A 12,833-nucleotide genomic window follows, 5' to 3' on the forward strand; every position below is an offset into this window, starting at 1 on the left:
TTGGAGTCCTATTCAACAGGTAAAAGTGGACTAGAAGAGATGTAGAGAGACAAGAACCAATAAGTCTGGCTAAGGCCATGAGGATGGTTGAAAGACTCGTGGATTTGGAAGGAAGGAGGATTGCCCAAGGGAGCCAAGCAAGATTCAACGACAACCTCGCCACCAACTCTTGGACCACAAGACCAACCCCCCCAAGAGGACCAACCTCAAAAATTAGAAGTCTGATCTCAACAATGACCCCAACTACATCACAGACCACCTAGGTACCAAGGGGAGCATTTGGAAGGTAGGGAAACAATCACTACAAACCAGCTCTAAGCACATCTTACAGGTCAACAAGGTCAAATGCATCATGGTGGAGACCCCCAACCCTAATCTCAAGAGTTAGACGTTTCAAGTGTGGGAGACTATACTACCGAAATAGATATCCCATGGAAGACCAAGCATCCACAAGTAGATCAAGAGTAACAGTCCCAAGCGCTTATGGAGAGGAGTCACAACCCTTGCGCCTTCAAGAGATTCCCAATGGAAGGAAGTAAGGAGAGCCTAGATTACCCAAGAGTGGAAATAGTGAGTATACAACCCCAATGCATGGTGGCACGAGTAGCAACTGTGCACCACCTATGCTTCAAGGGAAGAGTTAGTGAAGGGAATCAACCAATCATAGTGGATACATGAGGGACTCACAATTTTATTCCACCAGAGTGTGCAATAAAGCATGGAATAAAATTGCCCAAGGCGCTAGAAGGATTAAGAGTAACTTTCATGCAAGGAGAACAAGGAAAGTGAAACAAATTTTTGTAGTGCAAGTGAAAGCAAAAAATGGAAGGCCATTCTCAATTTTCTAATGTAACCTATGGATAAGTTGATAACTTTGAAATCATTTTGGACCTTGGGTTCTATGACAAGTATACAATTGCAATGTTTGATAAGGGAGTCAATGAGATGTTGCTAGATATGCAAGGAGAAGGTATACAAGTGCCATGTGGAAGAATACAACGCCCAGGCAGAATGCCAATCAAAGACCAAATAAAGGATAGCAAGCTAGGAGTCTCTTGCCAAGCCACAAAGTCAAGACCTAGCAACCCAAGAGCTCCAATTCAACCAACACCACAGCCCGTCACAAATATTAGACGTCGCATCATGACCTACAACGCAAAATAGGTGAAGAAGTCAATGAAGCAAGGAGACATGGTGTACTTCTACAAGCTCCAATACATGGAGAAAGAGGTATCCAAAGTCCAAAACTACAAATTGGCAACAAAGAAGTAGAAGAATTATTAAGGAACATGCATGTGATGCCCGCAGAACTACCCAAAGGCTTACCCCCCAAAAGAGATACAGACCACAAGATCGAGTTGATCCTAGGGGCCATCCCATCAACTAGGGGCCCATACCAAACGAATCACACTGAACTAATGGAATTAAAGAAGCAACTACATGAATTGGAAAAACAAGGCTTTATCTGACCAAACGAGTCTCCATTTGGAACCCTAGTATTGTTTGTCAAGAAGGATGGTGAACTTAAATTATGCATAGACTATAAGGCACTTAACAAGATCACCATCAAGAACAAATATCCAATGCCCTTAGTTGAGGTTCACTATATTCTATAGAAGATTTGTAAAGCATTATAATATGGTCACGGCCCCACTATCCCAACTAACAAAAGAAGAAGAAAATTGCACATGGGGGAGTAATCAACAAGCAGCCTTTGACTTGATGAAGGAGTGTATGAGGCTTGAGCAGAGTCAGTGGTTCTAATAACCTAAGTGTCACAAGCAGCCCTTTGAGTGCAAGAGGAAATCTTAATACTTCCCCTCTTCAAATCAATCAACCCACTTTAAGTGCGAATGTAGTTTTACCTACACAAACTCCTATTGTCAATCCGGTTGTAGCCATGGCACAACCCATCACAATTCCAACAGGGACACTAGATTTACCGGCATTAGGAGCACCTTTGCCCATCTTCCATGGGTTAGCAGAAAAAGATGGAGAACTCCATATTAATGAGTTTCAAACACTCATGTTCAACTATCGAATCCAAGACGAAGGACACTTAATGATGTTCTTCAATATGACATTAAAAGAAAGGGCAGCAGTATGATATCACGGTCTAGAGGCCGGAACCATAACTAGCATTGACCAATTCTTCACGGCCTTCCGTAGAGAGTTTGCCCCTAAGAGGGGTGGACAGTATTGGTTGCGTGTCTTAAATGTAACACGCCAAGAGCCAAATGAGAATGTCCAAGCCTATGCCAAGAAACTAAAGCAAGTTCTTCGCAAACTTAATACTTATATTCCCATTCCACCAGCTGCACAGTTGCAATACTTCCTACATGGATTAGATTTCAACATCAAGGTGCAGCTAAGTAGTGTCACTTTGGCCGACATTGACACTGCTATTACCCAAGCAGAAGGAGTAGAGTCGCGCTTGCAAGCAGCTTATGCAACAAGGATAAATTCGAATGGTAATAATTTGGCACTGAGCAATGGGAGTCAAGGGGACCCCATGTCAAATGCGAATGGAAGAGGGAGTATCATGCCAAATTTGCCTATGTTACCAGCTCATCCTAGTCTGACTATGCCTATGGCTAGTCAAATGGACCCACTAAATGGTGGAGGCCAAACAATGAATCCTAATGTTGTCCCAGTAAGTCAACAGCCAATTCCCAATCAAGTGATTAGGCCGATGGGACAACAGACAAACGATCGCAGCTATGAGTCAAGTGCCTCAAATGTCCTTGGTGAAGTCAAGGATATGATGAAGCACTATACTGACATGATTAGCGAACAATATAGACAAATAGTTGTGGACGTCAATTTTCTTAAGCAGCAGCAAAATTTGATAGAGAGTCGACACCCTGAAGAGGGTGCCCCCTCAAGATTCAGCTGTACGTGGTATGGTGGCCAACATTTCCCTAGGAATTGTCCGAATGTCAAATGCGATATTTGCAAAAAGTCTAGCCACTTAGCTGCTACCTGTTGGAGTAAGATCAGTTCTCTCCAACAAGGAAATAAACTACCAGGTCCAGTCAATCATCGCGCACAAGGGAATAATCTCCAGCAAGATGAGGGACCAAGACAAATACTGCAAAGAGGAAAGGCTATTGTAGAGGAGTTGCCTCATGGTAGTGGAGTCAGTCTTATTGAGGCCGTACGTGTCAATGACGCCGAAACTTCTAATCTACGAGCCATAACAAGAGGTCAAAAGACTAGAGAGGGTGACAAAGGACATGTAAAACTTGTCGAGGAAAACCCTAAGCAAGATGCTAGGGAAAAGCAAGTTTAGAATCCTGATATGAAATGTGGAACTCTAAGGCCTGTTGATAGTAAACTTGATCCCGAGAAGGATAAAATTGCTAAGAAAGAATGCAAAAGTTAAAAAAGAGGTATCAAAGCCGGTCCAAAGACCAAAGGAGAGACTGGTTTGGCGAGAGAAGAGAACTTTGGCTAACTATCACGACTTTGATTTAGCAAGTTCTCTTTGCGAAGTTAAACCGGACGCGAATCTCCTGCCATTGATTAGACTGTCTCCAAGAGTACGTAATGAATTCAAGAAAATCATGTGTATTGGATATATTGTAGAACCCTTGGGCATAGCACGAGTGGAAGAAGATTGGTTCGATCATGCTGAAAAGCATTGTCTCAGGGTCTAGCATACATGGATGGAATATTAGAGGAGCATGCTATCGTGGACATTGAATCCTCCGTCAATATCATGAGTTCAGACTTGATGGAGAGGCTAGGTCTAGAAATCCAAAAAGACGGCTCCACACTTCTTAGGATGGCTGATGATAGTCTAAGGCAACCAAAAGGTTGCATCACTAAAGTCCACGTTACCGTTGCAAGCGTGGAATGCTATTTGGACTTTAGGGTGATAAGGTTTGCAAGACGTCCTAGCTATCGAGTTTTGCTAGGCAGGCCATGGATTTTACGAACAGACTATCAAGTCGATATACCCGTTGGTCGAGTGATTCTAGGTAGAGGTGCCAATCGTATAATAGTGGATGCTTACCCCGAGTCTCCTCAGAGTGAGAGAACTCCTTTAGAAGACATCTATTAGATAACATTGAATGAGCCGATAAAGCCTCACGATCGAGTAAGAGACGTGAACATTATTGAGTTGGACCTTGGTACGCCAAACGATTCGCGGCCAATCAAATTAGATTCCATGCTCAGTTTGGAAGAGAGAGAGGACTATGTGTCCTTAATTTAAGAGTTCTGCGATATCTTTACTTGGGTGGAGCTATGACAAACTTAGAGGTATTTCTCCCAGCCTGGCTGTGCATACCATTCCTCTAAAGGAAGTCGGTCCGTACGTTAGAAAGTAAGGTGCATACCTTTTGAACTAAGGGACGGACTATTTAAGAAGCTACAGAAGTTGCGGAAAGCAGGCTTGATCTTCCCTGTTCAGCATACTAAATGGTGTTCACCAATTGTGATCAAAAAGAAGAAAAATAATCAAATTCGGCTTTGTGTAGACTTTCGAGAGCTGAATAAGCATATTGTTAAAGACTACTACCCGTTGCCGTTTATTGACCAAATTTTGGATTAATTAGCGGGTAGAAAAATATATTCGTTCATGGATTGCTTTGCAAGGTATAACCAAATGGCGATTGCCGAGCAAGACAAGCTGAAAACAACATTTATTATTGTCTTTGGTACCTTTGCATAGCATGTGATGGCATTTGATTTATGCAATGCGCCTGGTTCGTAGCAAAGAACAACCAACAAGACCTTTGGTGACGTCTCCTCAGAGAAGTTGAAAGTATTTATTGATGACCTGGGGACACCCACCACAAGAAAAAGATAGTTGATTATTTTACAGAAGTGTTGCAGACAATTTTGCATAGCTCTTAACCCACGGAAGTGCGTCCTTGGAGTGCCTTATGGCCTATTGTTAGATCATGTGGTCAGTTCAGTAGGGATTGCGACTGACCCTGAAAAGATCAAGGTCTTAGTCGCCATGAGTTCGCCACATACTCCAAAGGAGGTACATAGCTTTCTGTCATCGATAGGGTATTATCAGAGGTTTTTCAATGCCTTGGCAGAAAGAACATTGCCACTGACGAATCTATTGTCCTTTAACTATCAGTTTGCATGGAGTGATGCTTGTAAAGTATCCTTTGACGATGTGAAACAGGAGCTTGCCAAAGCACCTGTTTTAAAAGCACCTAAAAGAGGCGAAGTATTTTATATGTTTTTAGTAGTCACCATGTATAGTATCAATTGCTGCTTATCCCAAATTTGGGAGGAAAAATGGTACCATCCAATTGCTTTTGCTAGTTGGAAGTTGGACGTCCGTATCAAAAATTAACTACACCTATATGGAGAAGTTGAACCTTGCGATGGTATTTACGACCAAAAAAATTAGGCATTACATTCTCTATGAGAAGGTGGTTTTTTATACGAAGGCGGAAGGGCTTCAATTGTTATTGAACAAGTTACAGCCACCTGATCGTTTAGCAAAGTGGTTAATCACTTTGCAGAAGTTTGATTACAAGATAAAAAGCAAGCCACCGAAGCTACAGGGCATTGTAAAATGTCTTGTGGATTTCAGAGAGCCAAAAGAGGACTTGACTAAAGGAAGTGACATGGAAACATTGTTTAAGATTGATATGACGTCCATTCTCTCCTCGTATGCTGCTATAACACACTATTTATCTACGGGAGAGATTAGAGCTACTCTATCAAAATCAGAGAAGAGGAAAATTAAACAGGCATTGAAATTTTCCTTGATCGCAGAAACACTATATGGGCAAGGGGTTGATAATATCTATCGCTGATGTGTGATGCCTGATGAGTTCCATTTATCTTGGAGGAGTGCCATGACTCCGCTTGTGGGGGGCACTTTGCTAAGCGGTTGACGACACAGAAGGCTTTAAGAGCTAGATATTGGTGGCCGTCCATCTTCCAGGATTCATTTAAGTATGTTAAGAGATGCGATACATGTCAAAGACATAACAGTAGAGAGAATAGGAAGCGCCCACTTACTCCGATTATGGCTACCTTTCCATTTGAAAAGTGGGGCATCGATTTTGTGGACCCTATTACTCTGTCGTCTACTACTCAGAAGAGATATATTATAGTAGCCACTGATTACTTTACAAAGTGGTCAGAAGCACGGGCGACGAGACAAGACAATGTAAAAGAGACTATCATTTTCCTACTTAAGCAGATCATTTGCCATTTTGGTCCGCCAAAGGAAATAGTGTTGGACCGGGGAACGCACTTTTTAAATAAAGTAATTAAAAGTTTAACTGAAGCATAGGCATAGAAAATTAAGCATAACAAGATGACTCCTTATAATCCACGAGCAAATGGACAAGTTGAGAGTACCAATAAGCAGCTTGTGGGTATCCTGTCCAAGATAGTCTTCGAAAAAAAACGGGACTGGGATACGAAATTATATGTGGCAGTATGGGCGTATAACACGACGTTTAAACGAGCCACTGGCCACACCCCATTCAAATCAGTTTATGGGGAGTGTGTCTTACCCTTAGAAATTGAGTTGCCGACCATAAGATTCGCAATCAATCATTCTTCGGGTGATAAAGATGCCTTATTCGAGTGTTTTACGACTCTAGCCCACTTGAATAAACTCAAATTGCAGAGTCTATTGCACAAGGAGGTAGCTAAACGTCGGATGAAGCGGCTGCATGATTTAAAAGCGAAGAAATATACCTTTAAAAAGGAACAGTTAGTTTTGTATTATGATGCACATAGGGAGCTATTTCTAGGGCAGCTGAAACCTAGATGGGATGGCCTTTACAAGGTAGTTAGGATAGGTAAAAATAAGTCCACGCCTTTACTAGTTGATCTACAAGGAGTGAAATTTAAAAATAAGGTTAATCTTAATAAGATTAAACCTTATTATTTCTGAGTATGTTAACGCGATAAATGCATTGCAGGTCCATGCTGGGGTTGACCTAAGACCTGCAGGAGAGCTTAAACTGGCTGATGGAGCAATTAATCCCTTATTTGGAGCACCCATATCTAGAGTAAAGATATCATCAAGGGAAGCTTATCTGGTGGACCAAAGAATACAAAGTGATTGAGCAAGAAAACAATACCTTTGTGTGGGAGATCAAAGTTTTCTGTCATCATTGTTTACAAATTCTGACAAGCATCCCTGTTGAATTCAATAAAGAAGGTGGGATGGAGCCGTTAGTTCATCCTCTAAATATGTTGAATTTTAACTATCATAATTACGAATAGGGGAGTTCTTGATGGCTGGTTGTGTAAATCCATTGTGGACGTACACGTTATACTTTGATGGAGCGTGCAAGGGCCCTCATAAAAAAGGAAGCATTGGAGTAGGTTATCCGAGATCCCCGACGTAGAGTTACAATGAAACTAGCTATTTATCTCAAGGTAGGATTCACTAACAACATGGCGGACTGAATATTGCCAAAAAATGTAGTATTCGGCGGTTGTTAGTAAAAGGGGATTTCCAGCTAATCTTAAATCAACTCAATGAGACATACACAGTCTGAAATCCTATCCTTTGCATGTATCATCGAACTGCTATAACCCTACTTAATGAATTTGAGAGCGTATCTCTTCAGCTGGTTCCACGTTCTTGGAATCAGTTTGCGGATTCCTTAGTCAACTTTGCTTATGAAGAGGACCTCTTCTTCAACTGTGGTCCTAGTCCGAATGTTGCTATTGATAATGAGACAGGACGTGGTCGCTTGTGGGAAATTTTATCAGACCACGCGTTATATAAAAGGCGATGGTTGATATGGATAATGCGCAGAGTGGCCGAGACCCATCTACTACTATTATCTTAGACCCATAGATTGATTAAACGACATGTTATGCGTACACCTCTTGCTATATATATAGGAGGGATAGGTCACAATTTGATGCATTTAGTTTAGGGCTAAGAGCCCTATTTTTCCCCTTGGAATGGAGCGTATTTTCGTATATCTGTCTTCTTTCAAGGAGAGATATATATGAGCTGGTTTGCTTAATTTCTTTAGGCCAAGAGAACCAGTTACTTTAAGGTTTTAATGATTGATTTCATTAGGCCAAGAGGGCCAGTTAGTTTGCAGTAAAATATGCTATTTCTTTAGGCCAAGAGGACCCTATATCTGTTTGGTGTAGGTACATTTAATGGTTTTTTGTTTTAGTGATCGCATCATACAGGTTGACGAAGTCACTAGAGGGAGCCTTTGTTGCCGAGAAGCTTCTTATGGCCATTCCAAGTGGTTTTGTCCCCCTTTCCGAGTCTTTTCTCTTTTCCCTTAAGCAATTAATGATACATGTGTATGTAAGGGGTACTTCCTTTTTGTTTGTTGGGGACCAGCAATCAAGGCATGAAGTCCCAAGTATAGGTTAGGTATATCTGTGGGAGGTCAGAGTAGTCGTTGCCTCCTGTAAAGGCATTGTCAGGCATTGAAAGACCTGTTTTAGACGAGAGTTCTAGTGAACTTGCTCTGCTAACCTGCTAGGCAGCCGTTCTAGAGTTTCTGTTAGTTGTGAGACAGTTAGAGAAGCCTACCCTTAAATATCCAAAGAAACACAAGTTCTAAACCTATCTACATATACATATACAGAGATGCGTAAAAAGGGGTTCTAACCCCTCGATAAAAATAGAAAAAGAAAAGAAAGAAAAATCCTTGAGTAGTTGTTCATCGCCTTGCGAAGGCTTGGTAGGTTCTTGGGAACGAAACAAAACCTGGGGCTGATGCCTTGTCTTCCTAGGAGTAGCATCTAACTAAGAATAGAAATAAAAGAAGATTGGAGCAAAAATAAAAGTGAGCGTTAAAAAAGAATTAAGTGTCACCTCGCAAGGACTTGGTGGGTCCATGGATACCGAGACTAGACCTGAGGCCAATGCCCTATTCTCCTTGGGTCACTACGCTCAGCTCCCTCCTTTTTACACGCCCGAGTATAGAAAATAAAGGCCTAAAAGAAAAATGTACTAAAAGACAATATTTCTCGATCATGCTATAGGAGTCCTCGCCTTGGAGGAGCTTCTGGTTGAGTTGTCCTTAGTTAGGTAGATAGTTCAAACCACCACTTAGGATGACCTCTTTGATAGTTCTTGTTAGTTTGGTTGTGTTGGAACAGTTGGTTAGTGACTAGTTTTAGGCTTTCTATCAAGTTATGCTAAACCTACTCCTCGTGGATTTCATGACTTGGTTTTGACAAGGGATAGGGTGAAAGCTGTAATGTGTTTTGTTAAGTATATTTTGTATTAGCTTGATGCTCTTTGTGGTTGTATTGATGGGCAGATTTGTTCATGGGATTCGATAGGCCGAGTCGCCCTATCCCGTGGTCGCCAATGAGCAGTGATTTTTGCCTCCAGAAGGTGCTTAAAATTTGCCAAAAAATCTGAATTTCAAGGGAAAAACAAACTTCGTCGAAGGCGGCATAGGCAATTAGATCGATTTTAAGCAACAAGCAGCCGATGGGGTGCCTCCTATGTATGTTCTTTGTGGTATTTATTACCAATATGTATGGGATGCTCCATTTGTTGGAGTTTGGGGAAAGGGCCGTTGGACTATATATTAGCTACAAACACATAAATAAGTCTATTTAGTGTATATCAGTGTATTATAGACGCTCCGAGCCCGCAAGGCCTTGTGGTGGGGTTGTCTATTGTGTGCATGAGGTCTGGCTAGTGCCATAGCCAATACCGGCCCATTTTAGGTTCCATCATGCTACAAGGGACATCTTGAAAGGTAGTTATCTCAAAGTGAGCATACTCGAATACTAGGAAGTGGCCAAAAGCCACCAGTGTGCACAGAACTAATTGACGATGGATACAAACACTCACTCTTCTACTAAACAGTTTCTAACAACTTGGTCACTATCTAAGAAACACTCCTCATTCAATAACATGTCAATTGTGCCATGATTTGTAGATCATTCTGTTACATAGAAACACTTGCTTTCCTACCAATGAAACCTGGCGCACACAGCCACACACACACATATTGCTCTGGGCCACACACACATAACCTAGCCTTCTAGTTATAAGGAAGAAAAACTAGCAGCCTAGTGTTCTCGATTTGCTTTTACGCTTGCTGAAGGTCATCTCTTAGATGTAAATGTGGTGGAGACAAACATGGATTTTCCTCCAGAAGTATCCAAGGGATGAAGTTTGTGGCTGCAGAGTATGCTCTTATCCTTGTAGCCCAGTGATTACTTTGTTCTGTCTACTACATTATACACTGAGAAAAGTTTAAGATTCACTGCTCTTGCCTAGCCCTTCCAAACAACATAGGTCTTGTCACAAAATGCCAAATGAAATCATAAGTCTTCTTGAGAAAGTGGGTGTGTGTTACTTTAACTTGATAGTAAGAACTAATACTGTTAAGACAGTGAAAGTTTAATTTTTTTCCTCAGCATGCTGACAATTACCTCAACACTTTTGCCCCAGAACTTATTCTTGATTTCAACTTCGCCATATATTGTGTAATCTCCAAGCATATTCTCACAATGAAATGCCAATACAGGTGGATGATGGCTTACCTGCAGAGATTACCATGTCACCTATGTATGAACCCCCCAATAAAACTGCATATATAATTATTGAAATAATCAAAGCCACTTAAATATTAGCACTCAACTTAAAGATTTAGCACTTGAACTCACCTGTTCTGCAATAAAACGACATCTCGCATCTGGGGATTGCCATTCATATGTTTCTCCAAGTAAAGGATTAAAAGGCTTGGCATCTCTATGAGGTGATCCATGATATGTTGCACATGCAAAGACAGAGACCCAAACCAAGCGCTCAATTGAATCATCAAGATGTGAAGCTTTCTCGAGTAAGGGCCTGCCCAAAAGGACTACAGCATGAAAACGAAGGTTTTGAAGCACAAGAATCAAACATCATCACAAAAAGATACAAAAGTCATACCCATATTGCAACTCTTCTGCACATCGTTGTAGTACTGAGAGTGGCTCATTTATGGTAGCTGGCATGGTTATATGATTGAGATCTTTCCCGATAGCATTCTTAAGAACGCTCCACAAGCTAAAGCCTCTTGACAAAGGCCTGGGAGCTGGCAACCTGGAAATGAAGACATCAAAAGCATGCATTTCAAACTCAGAAATTTAGACAACACTTTCACAAAAACATACAACCATGCTTACTCTTTAAACTCTGAAAATCAAGTGTACAACAAATGGAGGTCCATTATTCTCTACATTTTGTGGAAGACAGAACAAACCATCATTTACAGTCAAAAATAGGTGGGAGGAGCAAAAAATTCCAGAAGTAAACTTCACCTGGTCCTTGGATGCTCATACTCCTCTCCTTCAACTTCAGAAAGATTCTCTGCATCTACTGATGATTCACCTTCCTCAGGAGGATCTTGAGTATTTTCAGCTCTTTCAGCGAGCACTTCTAGTTCTTCTGGAGATGTTGCTTTAGCTATATACTCATGTTGGTTCAATACTTCTAGGGCCTCATAATAGTCCTTCAAAAAGAATATATAAATTTAGTTTTGTGTTTCATCTAGACTTCCACCTGTATATGTCAGTGAAAATGTGAGCAGAAACTTGAAAATGCTAAAATAGAGGCATTCATGTACAGGTTACAACTTACTAGTGGTTAGGTTGGTATATAATACCTCACCTCATTTGTAACATCAGAATGCACGATGGAAACGTCATCATCTGTATCCTCATCATCACTGAACTCACCATCATTATACCTGTCCACTTCTCTTGCATTACCTGAGGAGAGCTTGCCTCTCTAAAGTTGCACAAAAAACAAAGTAATATAATATATGTAAGAACAAACAAGTTAGACACTTTCGTAAATCACACCAAAGATATGTCATTTTCAATATTGCCTTTCGATACTGACATTAGATGACCAGATTGGCATTGCTGTTGCTTTTTGGCTCCCAGGTCTTACATTATAATTAGACTATCTCAAATGTGTAGTCCAAGTGCAACACTATAATACTAAGTGAAATAAGATATGAAACTACTATTGATGATTTTTATGGGTCCATTTTAATTAAAATCAAAACTCTCAAAGGATCAGACAAAATTTGCTAATTGGTCTAGTTGATCAACTCAAGCCTACGATGGATTCCAACAAAAAGCAAGCCCATTTCATTGATTTTTTGTAATTTACATTATATCAGCAATTTCAAGGCAAAAAATATCAGAATACAAGCATCTTTTTTACAGTTGGGAAAAGTATAGAACAGCAATTTGCTGCAAAAGATAGCCATCTGGGGGCCTAAGCAAGTAGGGGACAGCAGGGAGACGCCTTCCAAGGACTAGCAATAGCATTGCTAATCAGGTGACAACATTTTGGAGGTGCCTGGCAATAGGTGAGACTGCATTAAATGCAGGCTGGAGCAAGCAACAAGCAGATTTTAGGGTTTTCTTGTGAAGAAAATCAAATTTCTCTCTCATCTTGGCTTTCTCTCACCTTCTCCAACCCATTCTCAGAAGATCTTAGCATTTCTCGGCCATTTTGAGTAGATCTCAGCCAAATTTGATGGATGGCAAAGGGATCTCTGCTATAACCCTAAATTTTTGCAAAAATCAAGGTTAAACAACCACCTTGGGTACCCATGCCAACAAGAGAAGGTATTGTACACTAAAATCAGTACTTGAAATTCGTGGAATTGACACGGATTTCAGGTGCCAAGCTATCCATTGTGAATTGGAGCAACATTTGGCCAATTGGTGATTCCATTTGTGCAATTCCTAGGTGAAAATCAAGGGGCAATTGGCCCAAATTGCTTGTTGATTGTATGTACAAGAAGGGGCTTTTGGATCAGCAAAGGAGATTGTGGAATCTAAACTTGTACTCAATCCATTAGTAATTAAAGTTAAAGAAATACTGA

General features: G+C 40.9%; 1 protein-coding gene across 3 annotated transcripts in view; it reads right to left on the reverse strand.

Moving 5' to 3' along the window:
- LOC148017667 (uncharacterized) overlaps positions 1-12,833 on the reverse strand; it is a 58,256-nt gene that overhangs the window by 15,420 nt on the left and 30,003 nt on the right. For all 3 annotated transcript variants that reach the window (XR_015687893.1, XM_087663150.1, XM_087663151.1), the window contains exons 7-11: positions 11,600-11,719; positions 11,251-11,441; positions 10,880-11,032; positions 10,612-10,795; positions 10,378-10,488 (exon numbers count right to left, since the gene is read on the reverse strand). Coding sequence is in view for 2 of the 3 variants with exons in the window: in XM_087663150.1 (XP_087519276.1) it covers positions 10,378-10,488; positions 10,612-10,795; positions 10,880-11,032; positions 11,251-11,441; positions 11,600-11,719 (759 nt within the window). In the remaining variant the exon portion in view is untranslated. The remainder of the gene's footprint in view (positions 1-10,377; positions 10,489-10,611; positions 10,796-10,879; positions 11,033-11,250; positions 11,442-11,599; positions 11,720-12,833) is intronic.

The sequence above is a fragment of the Lygodium microphyllum genome, chromosome 22 (genome assembly GCF_053477565.2).
Source record: "Lygodium microphyllum isolate KBCC chromosome 22, Lygodium_microphyllum_v1.1.10, whole genome shotgun sequence".
NCBI lineage: Eukaryota > Viridiplantae > Streptophyta > Polypodiopsida > Schizaeales > Lygodiaceae > Lygodium > Lygodium microphyllum.